Below are 20,612 nucleotides of genomic sequence, written 5' to 3'. Positions count from 1 at the left end.
AGGGCTCCTACTTAAAAAAAAAAAAAAAAGGGCTACAGGAGCCCCTGTCTCACAAAAAAAAAAAAAAAAAAAAAAAAAAAAAAAAAATCTCAACTTATTTACCGTATTCTGAAGTTCTCCCCAGCCTCCCAGAGCATGGAAATGCCTGAACTTCTCACCAAATAACCGTCCACAAATGTGGCGCTCTAAATACACAGTATGTCCTTCGTTTAACCTGAAAAAGGATAAAAAAAATTAATAATAAGGTACCATCCCAGCTGAGAGAACAAAGCTTTTTAATCAACCAGATATTTTCTTTTTGGTCTTCCCATGGAAGAGGGTAGCAACAAGACACGATAGACAACAACCACATCATGCCTACGTGACTCCCAGGCAGTCAACTCAGAGCAATGGCATCCCAGCCCAGCAGATGGCAGCACGGAGACCAAACAGGCCCATGTGTCGAAACTAGCCAAAGCAAACTGCACACTTACACTGTAGCTAACAAACACTGTGACGTGTGTTACAGAATTCTTTAAAACCCCACATACCAAAGTGACTATAAGAAAAACATACACATAGAACACAGAGTGGTGATATAGTAATGGTGGGGAGCAGGCAAAGAAACCAATCAATAATAACCAATAAAGAAATGATAAAAAACATCATACCAAAAGTGATCCCAAGTTTTGTTAGTCACTAGGTTTCCTGTCCAGCTATGAGATATCTCGTGTGCGATAACCTGAAGAGGACAGCGTTAAGCAATTAGTATCAGATCAAGCTCCTCACCTAAAACAAGCCCTCACTGAAACGCTTATCCTCTTCCCACTACACACAGCGCAATGTTTTCAAAAATATATTCAGGGAATTACTTATTTCAGGAAAAAAATATAATTTAATCAAAGACCAAAAAAGTAGAAATACTTTAAAAGATTAGAAACAATTACCAAGAAAAAATAGAAAATATTAAAGTAAATGAATATGTTGGTTCATTAAAATATTTCATAAACATGAAATGATATCAATTTTTATGATCATATATCATTTACATTTCAAATTTTTCTTAAGGTTATTAAATCTAATTATTAAAGTAGTATGAAGAGGACCCCCTAGTTTTCTTTTACATAATAATGTAACAGATATTTTTTAATTACTTAAACCTTCTTGAGGGTAAGGCTGTAATAAAAAATTTTAACTTACATTGGAGAGTGACTTATCACCTGCCTGCAAAAAAGAAAACATCTTAGTATTTCCATCGTGGGTTAGAGGCTGCAGCTAAATAATACTGATCCCCACATGTCACACATTGGCCTGATGGCCCACTGCATTTCTACTATGGTGTTTCAAAGGGCTCAAAAGAGATATGGATTGAGAACACAAAAAGAGCATTCTTTCCTCCCCTGACCACAGAAAATATTTCAATACTGTAGGCCAACAGACCTCTCTCTAATTCCAGAAAACACTTCCCTACTTTCATTTTGAATATCTGGTCTTACCACTTCCTCTCAGGTGTGTCTGTGTGTGTGTGTGTGTGTGTGTGTGGTATGTATGTATGTGGGCTCATGTGTGTGGGTAGCATGCATGTGGAGGCCTGAAGTTAATGTTGGGCGTCATTCTGGATCACTCCTTCATCTTCTTCATTAGGCAGGGTCTCTCAATCTAACCCAGAGCTACTGATGGGGCTAGTCTGCTAACCAGGTGCTCTAGGGATTCCATCTCCACCTTCTGAAGCTAGAATTACAGGTGGCCCACTAGGCCCTCTGCGATGGAAACTCCGGTCCTCACATAGGGACTTTAAGTGCTGAGCCATATCCCCAGACCTACCCCTCCTATCATTTACAATGTACTAAAGTTTATAGTGGTCAATGTGTCCTATGGTATATTCCTTTTTATTTACCTGACGGCTAATCCATTACTTGATTCTCGGAAGGATCCAAAGTATTTATGGGGTTTACAGAACAGCAATATACTGTAGCCTTATCTCCTATACACTGGGTACCTGACTTCCAACTATAAATGTTGTGGTTTCCTTGCCTGGATATGTGATTCATCAAAGGGTTGTTGTTACATGGCACCCTAATCCTCAACATTCCAAAATACCCTGAACACAATATTCACTTTCTACTATGGCCAAATCATTTTCTTTTGAAAAATGAAATTTTGATCATCACAATCAGCAATAAAATTTGAAATAGGATAAATATTTATTTTTGAGAAATACATTTTAAAAATATCACTAAGAGTCTAAAGCTCTTCCCTTCTGTGTGTGTGTGTGTGTGTGTGTGTGTGTGTGTGTGTATTCATGTGGGAGCACGTGCATATGTGTGCATGCACACAGAGGAACCAGAGGACAACCTTAGTTGTCATTACCCCAGGAACTGTCTACCTTGGATTTTGAGATGGCATCCCTCTCTCTGGCCGGGAGCACACCTCGTAGGCTAGGGTGATTGGCAGGGGGCCTCAAGGATCTGCCTGTCTCCATCTCTCCAGCAGCACTGGGATTACAAGTGTATACCACTATGCTAGTTTTTCCTGTGGGTTCTAAGAGACCAAACTCAAGTCCTCACAATAGCAATCCACTGAGCTATTACTGTAGCCTCTCATTAGGTTAGTTTTAGATCTCCATTTCACATGAAGAAATATTTACACTTACCAGTAGAGTAGGAGTTACGAAAGTAAGGCAAGGGTTCTCCATGCCACCGTAAGGGAAGGATGGGGGCAGAACCAACAGGTCGTACTGCCCCCATACATATGGCCCTCCCAGGTCTTCTGCAATCTTAAGCATAGACTCAGTCTGAAAAATTAATGCATATATATCGCCTCTTAATTATTATTACAATAGCAATTTCTTCAAAGTGCTTACTGCTTTCTATAAAGGTTATGAGTCAAGGATGCTTATTTAAAATGAAAATAATAAAATAAATGTAGCAACTCAAACTGACACAACACATGCTTGTAATGTTTTTACCTATTACTCAAAGCCATCACATTACTCTCAAATCCTTAAATTGCCTGTCATAATTATTAGAAAAGACAATTATATGACCAACCTCAGAAAATTCATAAGCAGACTTTTCCACCTGCTCTTTCTCAGACCACACCAAGGTTCTTGGGCCAATTTGCCTGCAAAGTCAAAAAGTTTCATAAAAAAAAAAATTCAAGGCAAATTATTCACCTGGCTCTAAGAAGGACTTAACATCTTGTAAAGTCAAACCCTTTGAAAGTAAGACTGGATGTACTGTGTGCTCATGGGGAAGGGATGAGGCTAAATGGCTTGAGATACAAACCTGCTTCTAAACATACTGAAGCTCTTAACGGAGGCACAGTCTGGTAAAGGGAAAACCAAGGCACGAAGTGCCCCAGATGTTAGCTTCCTGGCCCTAGTAAGACCTGTGGGATAGAGCTTCCTCTCTCAATTGGCTAACTGTAGAAACCCAGTCAGAGACTGAATAAGATTATCCTGGAAAAGGGCTAGATACAAACTTTGTTTTTCATTTAAAAGTTGGATACTCGTGTAAGAAATAAATGGAAAAGGCAAGAAATTCTGTCACATACTAAAATAGAAAACCTCATGTACATTATGCTAAGTGAAATGAGGGGTTCAGTAAAAGGCAAACACTATGATCTACTTATATGGAGTTCCTAACACAGACAGACCACAGGAACAGAAAGCAGAATGATGGTTACCAAGGGCTGAGGGGAGGGGAAGAGGAGATGCTTGCTCAAGGATTCGGTTCTACAGGATGAAGTTTGGCAGATCTGTTTCACAAGCAAGGTAGCTGTATATTTAACATTACAGAATACCACTTAAAAATGACTAAGATAGGGCTGGAGAGATTGCTCAGTGGTTAAGAGCACTGGTTGCTCTTGCAGAGGACCTGGGTTCAATTCTCAGCACCCACATGGCAGCTAATAACCATCTATAAAATCTGTGTTTTTCATTAAAACAACAAAAAGACAAATACAAGTATCATCACTTCACCTTGAAATTTTTATGTGACCCTAAACAAGATTTTGCTTTGGTATTCTGCCCCAGACACAGTACCCTTCTCAAACTTTATTGTCTAGACATTTACTACTGCAGACAAAGCATCTGGAAAGCTCATTAAAATATTATTTTGGTTTAGAAGGCTCAGGACAGGGCCCAAGAATTTGTATTTCTCTTTTTAAAAAACTTAAAAAATTGTATTATTGTGTATGTGTATGCATGATGTGTGTAGTGGTGGTGATGGGATCACGGTATACTTGTCAAGGTCAGAGGACAGTCCTGTGGCATTGGATTTCTCTATTCACTTTTATGTGAGCTTCAGGGATCAAACTGAAGCTTGTCTGCAAGTGCCTTTACCTAGAATTTGCATTGCCAATGAACTCCCAAGTTATAGTCTGCAGACCAAGCTCTGAGTATTATTCAACATAAGTTAGTAAGAGTCACAAAAGCATGCTATGATGTAATTTGAAAGTGCTGGTAGGCAAATTTTTTAAAGCAAACGAAACAAATTAATTTCAATAACATTTATTTGTCCCAGTAGATCCAAAATGTTAACACATAGTATAAAAATTATTAATGACGTATGTTACATTTTTCATCAGTCTTCAGAAATCCAGTCTGTATTTTTGTTTAGAGCATATCTCAGTTTGGATGAGCTGCACTTCTAATGCTCAAGAGCCTCGTGTAACCAGTTATGGGCAGCACAGATCTATTCTACAAGGGCTCAAAGGAAAGAAGACAAAGATCACCTAGTTTGGACATTTCTAAGCTGTATGACTGAGCAAGCTACTGAAACTCTCTGAGCATCTGTTTCTTCTTGGTAAAATAAGAATAATCATAGGTACTGGAGAGTTGTGGATTCAACAAGAAAAGTGCACTAGAATTAGCACATACTAAGAGCTTTAATTAGCTGCTGTGATAATTACAATTATTGTAATAATCATTTACTGAGCGCCTCCTGCAGGCCAGAAACTTTATGTATGTTAGGTCAATTAATCCTTCAAAAAGCCCTTTGATGTATTATTTCTCTTTTCCAGGTTAACGAAACAAAACTCAGCGCAGTGAGCTCCCAAAGATGTAGTTAGTAACCAACAGAGCTGGAACCCAGCTCTAGACTGCCTGACTTCTCTACTGCATCCACATTTTTAGCAAAATAAAGACTGCGGTTACTATAAACATTCTTAATTTTCAATAGTTTAGAAATAAGAACAGGGCTGGGGTCAGGGAGCTCAGTCAGCAAAATATGTGCCCTGCAAGCACAAGGTCCTGAGTTTGATTTGAGAACCCACATAAAAATGCCAAGCATAGGGGCTGGAGAGATGGCTCAGTGGTGAAGAACACTGACTGTTTTTGCAGAAGACCCAGGTTCAGATCCCAGCACCCACATGGCAGCTAACAACTGTCCGTAACTCCAGTTCTAGGGGACCCAATGCCCTCTTCTGACCTCCACGGGCATTGCACAACACAGGTGCACTTCCATATGTGCAGGCAATACATGCAACACATAAAATAAAAATATTAAATAATTTTTTTAAAAGCCAAGCATGGTGCTGTGAGCATGTAATCGCACTGCTGGGAAGGTGAAGACTGGTGGATCCATGGGACCTGATGGTCTGTCAGTCAGGCCTAATTGGTGGTGAACTAAGCCAATTAAGAGACCCTGTCTCATAGGAGGTGGATGGCATCCCTGAGGATGACACATAAGGTTGTTCTCTGATGTCCACACTTATACACACATATACCCCTCCCACCTACCCACCCACCCTACACACACACACACACACACACACACACACACACACACACACACAAGCACCTGCACACACATACACACATGCGCATTAAAAACAGAAGTAAGAACAAACAAAAGGGAAGGAAGGGCACTCAAGACATTGGTAAAATTTTAACAAAATATATCTCTGTATTATTTAAAGGCTTCCAAGGGCTTTAATACATTTGATCTGTTTCACAGCTACACTTGAGGAAGAGAGGCAGATTTTATCATTTCAAAGATGGGAAAATGAAGATTATGAGAAGTACTGAAGCTTATATTAGAGTTCAGATCTCAGCCTAAAGGTAAGAGCATTTTACATTCTACATTTGGAAAATCTGAGGAGCAAGTGGTAGATATTTTTAAAGTCAATTTCTTGCCTATAAAAATTTATATTTATATTAGAATTTCTCTAAAGCTTTCAGCTTGACAGCCTGAGAAATACACAGTGATCTACCCACCCCCACCCCCGCCATCATCAACCCTGACAGAGGTCCAACTTGTCTATTTCATTTTTACAAACCTCAAAATTTCTGCAAGAGCTCACCTGCTTTCTAAAGCTCCAACAACTAAAGCGATCAGGTAGCAAGGTATGGGAACCTAGAAGGGACAAACACACACACACCACATGATGTGTTAGTGTGGAGAACTGGTACCGGATCACACAGTTCAGGTTTAAAATTCAACAAATTCACCTTTAAATCTCAAATATTGCTATGAACCTACATTGCTTTGGTCCTTCTCAAATAGACCTATCTTTTAAGAGATTCAACAGTTCAAAATATGCAAAAAGTATGCAAAAAACACTCAAAACATCTATTTTCTTCTTATTCCACAAAAAGGGAAGTCTTCTGAAATGTCAAAGCCATGATTACACAATTTAAAAAGGTTTACAAAGCATTTCTTAAAAAGTAACTGGAAAAGACAGCTGCTTTTTCCTGAGATTTTTGGAAAGTTGGTTGTTTTTTGTTTTGTTTTTTTCTTTTCTTTTGAGACAGGGCCTCCCTGTAGCCCCAGCTGGCCTAGAACTCACTTATGTTGCCCAGGCTGGCCTCCATCTCACAGAGATCTGCCTGCCTCTGTCTCCTGGGTGCTGGGATTAAAGGCGTGCACCATCATGCCCAGCTGAAGGGTTGTCTGAAAGGCTGTCAGCTTTTAAAACATTTTTTTATTTTCTAAATTTCTTTACATTTTAAACCAGCAATAAGAGGATGCTCAAGTTATGACAGCTTGGGGCTCCAAAGGAAGCAGAATTGTCCAGTGAAGTCAAGAAAGGTGGAGGATTTTGGAGTTTTGGGCTGGAAAGCTATCACTCATAGCTTAATGAGCTGTTGTGGGAAATTGGAAAATAATGTTGAGTAAAAAGCAGACATTGGAGGACTGGCTTGTGAATTTCAGGGGGAAGTTTGAGAGTCCCTCAAACTCTACAGAGCTGTCTGATATATTTTAATTAAGAATGTCTGGAAGTGAAACCGTCTTTGCTTTATTGGGACAATGTAAACTGCTTAGTTGGGGCTGAAAAATCAACTGTGATTAATAAGAGACCAGTATCACTGAGACAAATCTTCTGTATTTCCTCAGGGTTAGCACACAGAAGCTGTGGTCCAGAAGGGACTAAAGCTTCATCTCAAGCTGGCAGCTGAATGTGGTAAGGTGTAAATAGCTCCACGTAGTTCTGGCTTTGGTGGAATGAATGCTGCAGGAATGAAAGGGTCAGGGAGAGAAGCGGATGCTTGACACCATGTAAGCAGGGAGTCCCTGCAGAGAGGCCAGGAGGCCACTGGTGAAGGTGTAGCTTCATTTGCAGTGGAGACCCCAGCATACTGGAGACGTCAGGATCATAGGACTTCTGCCAAGGACAGAGGCAAACGTGGAGAGGAAACAGCCTGAGACCATGAGACGAGCTGTGTATGGTGTGAGTAGCAGAGCCAGAGAAGTGGAGCTGCCCAAGGCTTCTGAAGCCAGAAAAATCATAAGTCCCAGATGTCAGACACTGAGCTTTTTACACTGTTGGGTTTTACTTTTGCTTTGATCTGACTATAACTGTGCTGTGGTTCTTTTTTCCTGGAATTTAGAAAGTAGAGAACTTATCTTGGATTTTACAGGAGCCCTTAAGAGACACTGGATTTTTAAAGATATTGAATTTTTAAGTGATGGAATTTTTAAAGTTGTACTATGTTTTATATTGTAGTAGTAACATGAGATCTTGGTGACAAACAAGAAAGGAATGGTTATGGTTTAACAGTGATGTATTTTGTGTGTCAAAGGTGACAAGAGGTATACTTCTGAGAGGCTAATTAGTTGTCAACTTGATACATCTGAGAAGAGGGAACCTCAGCTGAGGACGTTCCTCAATCAGATTGGCCTGTGGGCATGTCTGAGGGGCATTTTCTTGATTGTTAATTGATGTAGGAGGGGCCAGCCCACTGTGGTCAGTATCATCCCTAGGGAGGTAGGCCTGTGCTGTATAAGAAAGGCAGCTGAACTTGAGCCTACTAGTGAGTTTGTAAGCAGCATTCCTCCCTGGTCTCTGTTTCAGTTTCTGTCTCCATGTTCCAGCCTTGGCTTTCCTCAGTGATGACCTAAGATGAAATAAACCCTTTCCTCCCCATGTTGGTTTTGGTTCTAGTGTTTATCACAACAGAAAAGCAAACAAGAAGGCAGGGTGTGGTGGCACATGCCTTTAATCCCAGCACTTGGGAGGCAGACATGGATGGATCTCTATGAGTTCAAGGCCAGACTAGTCTGCATAGTGAGTTCCAGGCCAACTGGAGCTATAGGGAGATGTAAAACAACCCCCACAAAAAAGCAAACTAAAATAGGTTCTTTGAAGTTCACTATGAACTAAAACAAAATCTAGACATTCTGACTTTATCTTACTTTTTGGCTGAATCTATATATTTTCCTGCTTGGGTCTTCAGGGTCATGTGCTTCTCCATCGCGGATTGCGCTCATAAGTGCCACCAATTCTTTAGGGACAGACACCTAACAGAGAAGAAAAGTCACTTCTAATTATAAAGAAAGGGTCTATGTATCTTAAACAACAAATGTAAAATAACTTTTTCACCCCTTCTTGACTATCTATAGTAAATGGACTATAAACTAAAAAAGTATGTACAGCTCAGTGTTGTAAAGAGAATTAGCAACACGCAAAACTGTGTTCTTTAACAATGCATATGAACTATCAATGCATTCATTCAGGCACATTATAAAGAACAGAGTTTCGATAGAAACTGGACTAGAATACCAGCTCTGCCATTTACTAACTGCAGGCCTTGGGCAGATAACCTCCCTGAGCCTCAGTTTCCCCATCAAATGTGGGGAAAATGTTACAGTTTTACTGAAAGAAATGAATAATAAAAAATGAAGAGACCAGCACTGTGCCTGGCAACAGCAGCCAAGACCATGAAATGATTTTCTCTGGAAATTTGTTAGGGAAAAGATCCTTATGGGACAAAACAGAGGGTCACTTATGTGTGTGTCCTAGCTCATGCTTGACCTTCATACTCTTCTTGCTTGGCTTGAGCCTCTCAACTATAACTGAGATGGCACAGAATGAAGAGCTCTCAAGCCAGTGCCACAATCAGTCGAGGAAAGAAACAACTGTGACACTCAGACACTGACAGGCAGTGACAAGCCTGTAACTAACTGAGCCTGTGAGGTCATGAAGACTTGCTCTAGGCCACACAATTATTAAGTGGTAGAGAAGCATCCAGAACCCAGAGGTTCTCTGCCACCAGGATAATATTTACAGTGCTATACTCAGTGTGGATGGGTTACGGGATGGCTGAGGAATGAAGAAGTGCCATAAGTAAATGTTGGCATTTATTGTGTTTTCTTGGTCTAAATTGATCTAGACTCTGGAATGGTGTTTGTTAATTATAGTCCATCCCCCTCTCCCAAAAGGATTAGCAGTACCAGTGACAGGAGGAAACTGCACACACATACAGACAAGCCTGTAACAGGCTGATTAGGACTCTAGACAGACATGTCATGGCCACAGTATGCACTTACTGGACCTTTAATACCGAAAATGTCAATTATTTAAAATTAAGAAAAATGCTCTTCAATTATTATTATCATTTTGGATTTTTTGGTCTTTTTGAGACAGGGTATCCCTGTAGCCCCAGCTGGCCTGGCACTTCATATGTAGACCAGGCTGGCCTTGATCTCACAGAGATCCGCCTGCCTCTGCCTCCTGAGTGCTGGGACTAAAGGCATGCACCACCACACCGGCCTAAAATGCTCTTAAATTTTTATCTTTAGATCTAGAATTTTAATTATTTTTTTAAAAAATGAGAATAGCAACAATTTCCTTCCTCATACTTAAGAGAGTGTAAAACCACCTTTAATCAGAGGTTCAAAATGAAATCTGTAGGCCCAGGTAGTGCTTCATTAAGTAAAGTATTTCTAGCTCTGAAATTGGGTTGTCACCTCCGGTTATCATCTGTACCACATTTACTTATCATTTAATTCAGCCCACGGTATGTGGCACTCACCTCTGCAGTGTAGGTCAATTTTACAGAAGGGGTGTCTTGGCAAGGAAGAACTGCTCTGCAGTGGATGGCCTAGAGGGAGAGAAAGAAAAAGAAATAGTTAACTGTCCTTTCTCACAAATCAAGCTGTAAAGAAATGATTGAAACCAGAGCATTGTTCTTACATACACTCTTTTTAAAGATAAAAATATGTTTTCTCATTTCTTAGGTGCTTTTAGAGTAACAAAAAATACAACTGTGGATTTGAAAAAAAAAATCAGATTTGGGGCTAGAGAGATGGTTTAGCAGTTAAGAGAGCGTACTGCTCTTATATAGGACCTGGGTTAAGTTTGCAGAACCCACATGGTAGCTCACAACCTCCTGTAATTCCAGTTTCAGGAAATCTGACACCCTTTTCTGGCCTCCAAGGACTCATACATATTTGCATGCATTTGGTGTACATAAATTCATACAGGCAACACACATACACATAAGATAAATAAATACATGTCTTTTTTTAAAAAGTCAAATTTGGGAGGGCTGGAGAGAGAGCTCAGTGGTTAAGAGCACTGGCTACTCTTGCAGAGGACTTAGGTTCAGTTCCCAGCACCCACATGGCAGGTAACAACTGTTCATAACTCCAGTTCCAGGGGATCTGACACCCTCTTCTGATCTCTGCAGGCACTGAATGATACAAGTGCACTTACACACATGTAGGTAATATACTCAGGCACATAAAATAAAAATAATAAATTATTTTTTTAAAGTCAGATTTGGGGGCTAGGGAGCTGGCTCAGTAGGTAAACAGCTTGCTGTCCAAGCATGAAGATCTGAGTTTGGATCCCCAGCACCCATGCTAAAAAAAAAAAAAAAAAAAAATCCAGGAGTGATTTATATATATGCCTATAATCCCAGATCTGGGGAGTGGAGACAGGAAGATCCCTCAGCCTCACTGGCCAGCCAGTCTAGTCAACTGGTGAGTTCCAGACTCAATGAGAGACCCTGTCTAAAAAACTGAAGATGGAAAGAGACTAAGGAAGACACCCAATGTTGACCTCTGGCTTCCACACACATGTACACATGTGCACACCCACCCACATGTACACAAATACATACACATTAGATTTCTCTATTTCTGGTGAACCTTCAAAATTCAGTAGAAGCATGATGTAAACTGCAAAGCATTACTAACAGCTGTGCCCAATGAAAGGCTCTTAGGAGCCCTGAGGGAAAAGGTCTATACTGAAATAAGTCTGTGAACCATGGTATACCACACCCCTGTCTTCTTGTTCCCTGACCTCCACATATGTGCCATGGTATATGCATGCCCAAACACTAAATAAATAAGCAAATAAGTAAATAAATAAATGTAAAAAAACCGATTCCTCATACTTATTTTAAAACTAAGTCCTCATACTTTATTTAATGTAGTTAGCTAACATCTAACAGGATGCCAGTGTTTTCAAGAAAACAACTTGAGAAATATTAGTCTTGATATTTCAATCTTACAGCAGAGTCTGAAAGCATATAAAAAAGGGGGGGGGGAGAGAACATTATCTCCCCAACCCATCTAGTCATAATTCTTATATTACACTGAATCTCTCCACCCCCCATCAGTCAGGGTGTATTAATAATAACACCTCTCTCTAAAGCTGTTAAAATCCTAGGCTTCCTTAAAATCCCCAGATGCTACTAAAATATACTTTGTTTGAAAATGCCATAAAGGCATCAAACAGAATAATTTGAGTGATAATTTCAAAAATTTTAAAATTAAAAACCCCAGGTTCTACTAAAACGTTGTGTGGAAATATTATCATTATATAAATCTAATACTTCATATGCTAATTAGAACTAAAATCCAAAAACAGAGTCTTTTCTTCTCATTTCAGACCCAGCAGATCCCTCAAAAACACAATCCTGAGATGGATGAGGGCAGACATGAAGCACCTGGCGCTCTCCTAAAGCTGGGCCCAGACCATGTCGCTGGGGCTCCTTACTGGGCCGTAGATAGTGATTTGGAAATGCCAAAGCATTTCTATATGTACTTCACCAGATAAGATAAAATTTGGGCAAGAAATACGTGTAGACAACTGTAAGCAACGCAGCAAATAAAATCAAATCTTCAGATTTCCAGACAGCTGCAACAATTTCTTAATTGACTTGAAATTTCTGTCCTGTATTTTAAACACTATTTCCAAAAACCTTGAATATATTTAAAATTTATATTCTCATGACTCACAAGTCTCTTTTTAACTTTGCCTTATGGTCATTCTATGAGAAATACTGAAAATCAGCTTTTACTAAGAGATACAGGATATACAATTCATATATTATTGCCTAGAACACTTTATCACTTTCATGTAATTTTCTGTTTCTTGTTTGTTTGCTTGGTTTTCCTTTTTTTCTTTTTTTTTGGGAGGAGGTCTCATGTAGCCCAGTCTAGTTTCAACTAGCTATGCTATCAAGGATGACTCTGACCTTCTGATCCTCCGGCCTCTACCTTTACCTACCGAGTGCTGGGATTATAAGCATGCATCAGCACATCCAGTTCATATGGTGCTAGAGGTGGAATCCAAGGCTTCAACTGAGCTACATCCCTCCCTCTTTCATGTAATTTTCTTAGATTAAAAAGAAGATATTTTAAGTAGTGTCATGCAAAGTAAAAGTATCTAAATTATGCTTTGTTACTTTGTATACTTTGTTTTTTGAAAAATATTTTATTTTTATTTTATGTGTATGTGTGCATTGCTTGTATGTAGGTAAGTGCACCAGTGTTGTGCAATGCCCGTGGAGAACAGAAGTGGCTGTCGGATCCTCTGGAACTGGGGTTATGGACAGCTGTTAGCTGCCATGAGGGTGCTGGGATTCAAACCCAGGTCTTCTGCAAGAATAACCAGTGTTCTTAACCGGTGAGCCATCTCTCCAGCCCCTTTGTATATTTTGAATTTGAACCTAACATGCTGGCTTACAGATAGCAGGATGGTTAAACATACAAGGTTCCTTACCCAGTGCCTGAACCTACAGTAAATACTTAGTAGATGACCTCCTTTAACCACTAGTGATTTGATTATTAATATAATTAGGACTTTTTCTTTCAGATAACATTTTGATAGTTATTCTTGTAACAGACTGTCTCTAATTGTGTGTTTTGTTTTTTTTTTAAATCCTTTGTTTTAAAATGGAAAGAAGTATTTTAAATCATGTTGGTTTAAAACTTCATATAGGGGCCAGGCATGGTGGTACATGCCTTTAATCCTAGCACTTGGGAGGCAGAGGCAGGCAGATCTCTGTGAGTTCCAGGTCAACTGGGGCTACAGGGAGACTCTGTCTCAAAAAGACAAAAAAAAGAAAAAAAAAAAAGAAAAAAAAAGTGCTTTTAGGGGGCTAGAGGAATGGTTGAGGAGTTAAGAACACTGGCTACTCTTGCAGAGGACAGGAGTCCCATTCAGTTCCAGGGAATCTAATGCCCTCTTCTGAACTCTGCAGGCACTGCACAACATGGGTGTCCTTACATACATATATGCAATACACTCATACACATAAAAAAATAATAATAAAATATGAAAAAATAAAAAATAAATAAAAATAAAAGTGCATTTAATATATCTATATAATTCGGAATTCACTTTCCACTTTTTTACTTTCAGCATTTTTATAAACATTAACATTACTTCTGTTTATTAATTTTTCCTTGCATTTCAGAGATATTCATTGAGTCCTCATGCAATGGCAAGTTGTATTCTAGGTACATGGGGAGTCAGCTTAAGTAAGATATTTAAGTCAGTGTAAGTCAGTACTAAGTACTTCAATTTAGGTAGGTTGGTTCCAAATCACAGAAAGCTTATCTTAAAAAAAAAAAAAAACACGAATGTATTAATAGCAAAATATAAATGAAAATATATGTACTTTTTATAAAATATAAAACAGTGCTACATAAGACCCACATACTCATAATAAGCCCTGCGGTGGCTGGGAACTGTCTATAAATCACCAGGCATCCTTTTTACCTGGCACTGACTGAAGAGATAGGGGTGCTGCTTCCCAGAAGTCTGTTCAGGAGTGAGCCACTGCAGAGCAGAAGACTTTGGAGAGGTCTCAAAAGAAATTTCTATCACAACCTCTTGATTTCTGCATGAAACAAATAAATATATTGGTAAAGTATAAATATGCTTCACCAAATTTGAATTCATAATACATACAGTGCGTATTTAAGGAGTATCATACAAGGACTCATTTCTGATGCAGAATCTGACTCTTCATTTTCCTGCCTGAATGTCAGTGTGTGGGTCTCTTCAAACGGGAACTTGTATTAGCTGCTGCCTCACAGTGTGTCAGGTACTCTGCATCTGTGACATCCTTTTGTCTTTTATGAGAGTGGGGATGTAGAAAAAATAAGTTTGGAATTCCAACTATTGCAGGCGTGACACAGAGTGGTGCTGACCTGCACACTCACTGCTCTATAGCATGGCAAGTCAAGACAGAGAAAGAAACCTACAGGATCATTTTTCTACCTGTTGAATCTAATAATAAAAAAAACTCTTCTCCCTCATAATTCATGCTTCTTGCACTTAATTAGCATCATTCTGTGGCAGACTGGAGGAAACAAAAACTGATCCTTCACTCTGACTAGTTTCAGAAGCACTGATGATGGGGAAGGAGCAAGAGCTTGGGAGAGGTGGCCCATTTCGGATTTAAAGTCTGACGCTACCACTTGCAGGTGAACCTGGGTGATGACCTGACATGACCATAGCACTGTTTCTTCATAGAATGGAGTCAATGACTCTCCTAAGTTATGCTTGAGTGTTTTCTTTCTCATTCTTGAAGGGCACAAGAAGGCATGAAGAGACTGGATGATGGGAGTAGATCACCCTTGTTCCGGGCCAATGGTTTCCACTCCTTTACCCCTTCCCCATCTACGGGAAAGATATACTCCTGATCTGATGATCTGGCTGCCATTTTCTTAAATAAGTAACTATTTCTCTGAGATTCCCTTCCTCATCTATAAGTTCAGATCATATGACATGGGGTTACTAGAAGGACTAAAGAACTTACACCAAGACTGGTACGTTTACATTATGAGGCAACTAGCCTCTGGGGCAAAGGTGAAGAAGACTGGTGCTTGCAAAGCTCCCCAAGTCATCATGAAATACCTCCTTATGATGGCATGCTCCCCAGACATCACTGAACTGATGGGCAACCAAAGATACCACAGTTAACCAATGCCTGATTCTTGAGTGTTTCATATACAGCATTTCTGTAATATTTTAAGAACATAATTTTCACTGCAAACCTCAATGTGAACAGACTACAGGACTGAGGTGCCAAACACTTTCTATAAACAAACATAAAATACAGGAAAGATGTCTGGATTGTTTTAACATTTATTTTCCCACTGTTCAGCTACAAAAGAGAAAGAAGGTCGTAATCATACTTGCTCAGAGCGATAGGAAGGGAGATTTCCATCGGTGATCCTTTGTAACTTTGTTTTTCTCCAAGAGTATATTTGACTTCTTGTCCATTGATCACCACTTTTTCTATTGTAAGGTCTTTCGTATCCAAAGTCTAAAAGTAAATCAATATTTTTAAATAAGAAGAAAATAGTTTCATGTATCAGAAAAAAAAAACCAAGTACTAGATATAGGTTTACTGTTTTGAATCTAAATCTAGCTGCTTATAGAGAGTAAAACAGAGTGAAATTATGAAAAGAGTGGCTATGGTTAGTTTTGTCAACTTGAGTTTAGAATCACCTGGGAATTCTCAATGAGGACAGTCTACATTATTTTTGCCTGTTGGCATGCCACTGTGGGTGGTACCATTCCCTGATCTGGGCCCTGGACTGTTTAAGTGTCATGAATGAGCTGAGCAACCTGAGAATCTGGGAGTGTCAAGACTTGCAAATGTAGTTAATTCTGGGAGACTCACACACACATTCTGAACTCTGAATAAAGCAATTTTAAGTTAAAAGCCCTTTAATTCTGTTCAATATTACCTTCTATGTTATAAAAAAATTCACCTATGACTTAAATTTCTTTCACTCTGACTCAATATATTAATAGTCCAACTCCTAGAGTATACTCTATTAATTTTTTACTTAATTTTAAATTTTATGTGTACGAATGTATTGTTTGCATGCAGGTAGGTGCACTTGTGTCATGCAATGCCCTCAGAGGTCAGAAGAGGGCATTGGATCCCCTGGAACTGGAGTTACAGTGGGTGCTGGGAACTGGACCTGGGTCCTCTGCAAGAGCAGCCACTGCTCTTAACTGCTGAGCCATCTCTCCAGCCCTATAGTGTACCTTTATATATCCCAAATGTAAAACAAACCTTGGTTCTTGTTAGGCAGACTGTATATCGCTGTTGTTGGCTATTTAAAAAAACAAAACAAAAGTCAGTCTTGTGAAGGTCCTCTGACCAGCTGCCCCAGCAGAAGACTGACAGACCACATGAACTTACCATGGCCTTAATCAAAGAAAGTGTTTTTGGCAGAGATGGCAGCCAGTGTCTGAGGAGTTTTCATTTCAATAATCTCCCTGGAAATCAGACCTTTGAACCACCTCTCAACCAATCGCTGGTTCTGCAGTCTTCAACCTTCCTATACCACTAAACTGTTTCCAGACAACCTACACAAGCCTTTCACAGGACTTCTGAGACTTTGCTTGATCCCTCCAGCCACTCTTAACTGTTCTATTTTCCCTCTTTCACTTCTTAAACTCAAGAACAATCTAAATCTAAGATGCCTCTTTTACTTCCTTGCCAATCACTTTTCCTCCCCTCAATCTGGCTTCCAGCCCCTTTGCTACTGTAAGGGCAATCTCCCTGGTCCACAGGCTCTTTTCTGATAACTTGACCTCTACCCTAGCTCTGTGGGCTCACTGGATCATCTCTGTCTTTATGGTTCTCCTACCTGTCTAATGTTTCTTCCTCCTCCTAGTGAACTCCTAAATGCGGACACACCCTAATGTTTTCACGTTGGTCCTTTGGTTTACTTATAATAGTCTTCATTTTCTTTCTTTTCTTTTACCAGCCTAGAGTCTAACTCTATAGTTAGAACTCTATTCTTATCTCCTTATGTCTGACATCTTTTTTCCTGTCCCTGATACCTGATGTAGAAAGGTATTAAGAGTTACAATGTAAAGACACAGCCACTTCCTAGTGACCTCTCTTACACTAACCATGGAAGACATACTCAGAAAGTCACAAGGGGTTGGGGAAGTAGCTCAGTTGGTAGAGGGCTTTTCTGAAATGTACAAAGCACTGGGTTCAATCCCCAGCACCACATAAATCAGGTGTGGTGGTCTGTGTCTATGATCCCTAAGAGGTAGGGACAGGAGAACCAGAAGTTCAAAGTCATCCTCCATTGCACAGTAAATTTGAGGCCAGCCTGTGCTATATGAGACGGGGGAGGGGGAAGGGGAGGGAGAAGAAGTGAGAGAGAGAGGGGTCACAAGGGCAATATTTAGATTTTATTCCCATTTCTTTGGAGTCAACAAATTTTATTTGGGAAGGAATTTCCATCCAGGTTTACTTTACTTTTGTTTCTTTCGAGTAGAAATTTGTTCTAAGCATCATCTGCTTCCCTTCTTTGAGATTACTTGATTTGGGAGTACCTCAACTGTTATCCTAACTAGAACTGGCTTATCCTCCCACAACTGCATAATCAGAACATGCTGTTTCCATCTTAATACTTCTATTCTTGATAGTTACTCCTCTTGTCCTTCTACAACCTAGTACCTCTTTCTGAATATCTGATTTATTTTTAAGAATGTAATTTGAGGCCGAGAGTGGTGGTGCACGCCTTTAATCCCAGCACTTGGGAGGCAGAGGCAGGTGGATCTCTGTGAGTTCTTGAGGCCAGCCTGGTCAACATAGTGAGTCCAGGCCAGCTGGGGCTACAGGGAAACCCTGTCTCAAAAAAAAAAAAAAAAAAAATTGAGTATCTGTGTTTAATACTATATGTCACAGTGTTTTCTTTAGAAAAAGACATGCTTATGCAGACCTTAAATCTACAAAGATGAATGGAATCATTTCACAATGGAACATAATTTTCTGTATTGTCTAACTTTTCGAATTTGTTTGGAATCTAAAGAGTTGGCTATTGTAATTATTATCTTTCTATGAAGTCTTTTCTATCTCCCATGTTGTTATAATAGCCAGCCCTTCATTCTGAAACAGCACTTACTGTGCTGTTACATTACGACCGAGAGTGCTTAAACAGAGACCTCTATTTAGGTTTGCATCCCAAAGTTTAGCACAGTACCTGACATATATTAGCTGTCAATTAATGCACAAAGCAAGCTCTAAACCAAATGTAGAAAATTTTAAGCTATATAGCTCATTCTAAGCCTCAATCTTCATTTCCCCATTATAAAAGAAATTCTGGGCTCGAGAGATGGCTCAGCAGTTAAGAGCACTGACTGCTGCTCTTCCAGAGGACCTGGATTCGATTCCCAGCACCCACATGGTGGCTAACCACCGTCCATAACTCCAGTTCCAGGGGATCTGACACCCTCTTCTGACCTCTGTGAGCACGGTACAACATGGGTGCACTTACACACATGCAGGCAATACACTCATAAAATAAAAAATATAAATAAAATATTTTTTAAAAAACTAATTCTACTTCAGATTTCACTGGTATTGTAAAACAGCTGGTCACCAAAAACTGCAGTACGATGGACAAAGGAAACTGGATAGTTGACAAGTTAGACTTATTTAGTCCCAACTACTCACAAGGCCAAGATGCCAACAGTTATAAGAAACTACCTTACCTATGAAAGAGACTTACTGAAGATAAGAGTTTACTATATGTCAGTATTCTCTTTAGACAACACACACACAAAGGTTGTACTTCTGAGCAGCTAGCTGGCCAGCTGACATGGGACATACACCCGATTTCCTTTTTGCATAGGCTGCTGGAAAGCTCTATGTCAATTTTTGGATCACTTCTTTCTCTACGCAAAAGGCTTCATGCCACGTGTCTTGATTCTCCTATCTTTACTCTTCTTCCAAAGCCCTTTATTACTTTTAACCTTAATATACTGTATATGTTGACTTTATTTTCCTAGCACTAGGTATCAAATCCAGGGCCTCGCACACGCTAGGCCAGCCCTCTATCATGAAGCTACACCTCCAGTCTTTCTGTATGTTTCTTTAAGAACTCTCAAATTCTTTCTGGAATAAAAGCAGGGTTTGGATAGAGAAAGGCTTATGCCTTCTACATTTTTTTTCTTCCTATCTACAGACTGCTGCTACAACAAAACAAAATCAGACAAAACCACAGGTACGTGGACTGAAACTAAAATCAAAACCTAGAACCATATAGATGTAATTTCAGCTCAGCCATCGTATTAAGTGGCGCCCAGAGGGCTCCCTCCACTCACTAGTGGGTAGTCTTGGCCATGACACTAAACCCTGAGCCACTAACTGAAAGAACACCTAAATGAACTGAAAATTTCCAGAAAATAAGTAAACACTTTAAAGTTAGAAATTCTGAGCATCAAACTCTAATGTGAATAAACCACAACTTGAAAAAGGTTTTAGAAGGGTGGGAATTAGAAGTTTCATAGGTGCCATCACACACTCCACTATCACAGACTCCAGGAATGGGGTGGAAATGCAGAACTGCTGCCTCTCCATACCTTAGGGATGTAGACAGCACAGCTACCTATGTAGCCGACATGAAGTTTAGGCACTGCTTTCTAACTGGATATGTTCTGTTAATCAAACTTTTGTGTGCCCACTGTATGCCAAGAGCTATACCAGGAATTGGAGATATAGATGGGAAACACAGTTCCTTCCTACCTTCAAGAATCCCTAATCTAAACTTAGAGTTGTGGCTTGTGTCTGTAATCCCAGCACTCTGCAGGTAAAGACAGGAGTGGGGACTTCTCTCTGCTTCCCTGGGCCTGCACAACCCACTGGCCTCATTGTGCCCTCCACACCTTGACTCCCCCAGCCTCACTGACCCTCCCATCTCCCCAGCTGGCCTCTCCTCCTAGCCTGGGTTCTGTCCCATTCCTTGTCTTGGCGCCCCAGACACCGGGGAAACCACCATTGCTTCCTGATCCTTTGCACCCAGACCAACCCAGTTCCTTCTCACATTCCCCAGATCTGGAGATCTTTTTTGAGGGTTAAAAACTCATTCAATTTATGTCTTACAGGGCTTATACTGAGTTCAATATTGTATAACTGTATTGATTCAACAGCGAACCTAGAAATTTTATAGCCACTTTTGAAGGAGCTGTGTCTTTGCTCTGAAAACTGTTATTGGGCATGTTAAAGCTGTAATGATATGCTCTTCTAAAAAAAACAAAAAAAATATTTAAAAATGTAGGAAACAGCATATTTTAAAACGAAATGGAGATCTTCTTTAAAGGGTAAACACGCATTAAATTTTATA

The 20,612-nt window shown here is 39.7% G+C and overlaps 1 protein-coding gene across 1 annotated transcript in view; it reads right to left on the bottom strand.

Annotated features, from left to right (window-relative positions):
* The window catches only part of Lta4h (leukotriene A4 hydrolase), a 38,349-nt gene that overhangs the window by 14,870 nt on the left and 2,867 nt on the right, over positions 1-20,612 (bottom strand). The window contains exons 2-11 of the mRNA XM_029563105.1: positions 15,645-15,775; positions 14,221-14,341; positions 10,238-10,306; positions 8,619-8,723; positions 6,286-6,338; positions 3,030-3,102; positions 2,633-2,773; positions 1,180-1,203; positions 651-721; positions 91-214 (exon numbers count right to left, since the gene is read on the bottom strand). Coding sequence (XP_029418965.1) covers positions 91-214; positions 651-721; positions 1,180-1,203; positions 2,633-2,773; positions 3,030-3,102; positions 6,286-6,338; positions 8,619-8,723; positions 10,238-10,306; positions 14,221-14,341; positions 15,645-15,775 — 912 coding nt within the window. The remainder of the gene's footprint in view (positions 1-90; positions 215-650; positions 722-1,179; positions 1,204-2,632; positions 2,774-3,029; positions 3,103-6,285; positions 6,339-8,618; positions 8,724-10,237; positions 10,307-14,220; positions 14,342-15,644; positions 15,776-20,612) is intronic.

Source organism: Nannospalax galili, unplaced genomic scaffold, assembly GCF_000622305.1.
Source record: "Nannospalax galili isolate Female #2095 unplaced genomic scaffold, S.galili_v1.0 scaffold734, whole genome shotgun sequence".
Taxonomy (NCBI): Eukaryota; Metazoa; Chordata; class Mammalia; order Rodentia; family Spalacidae; genus Nannospalax; species Nannospalax galili.
The sequence above is the reverse complement of the archived record's forward strand: the minus strand, read 5'-3'. Positions and strand labels throughout refer to the sequence as shown.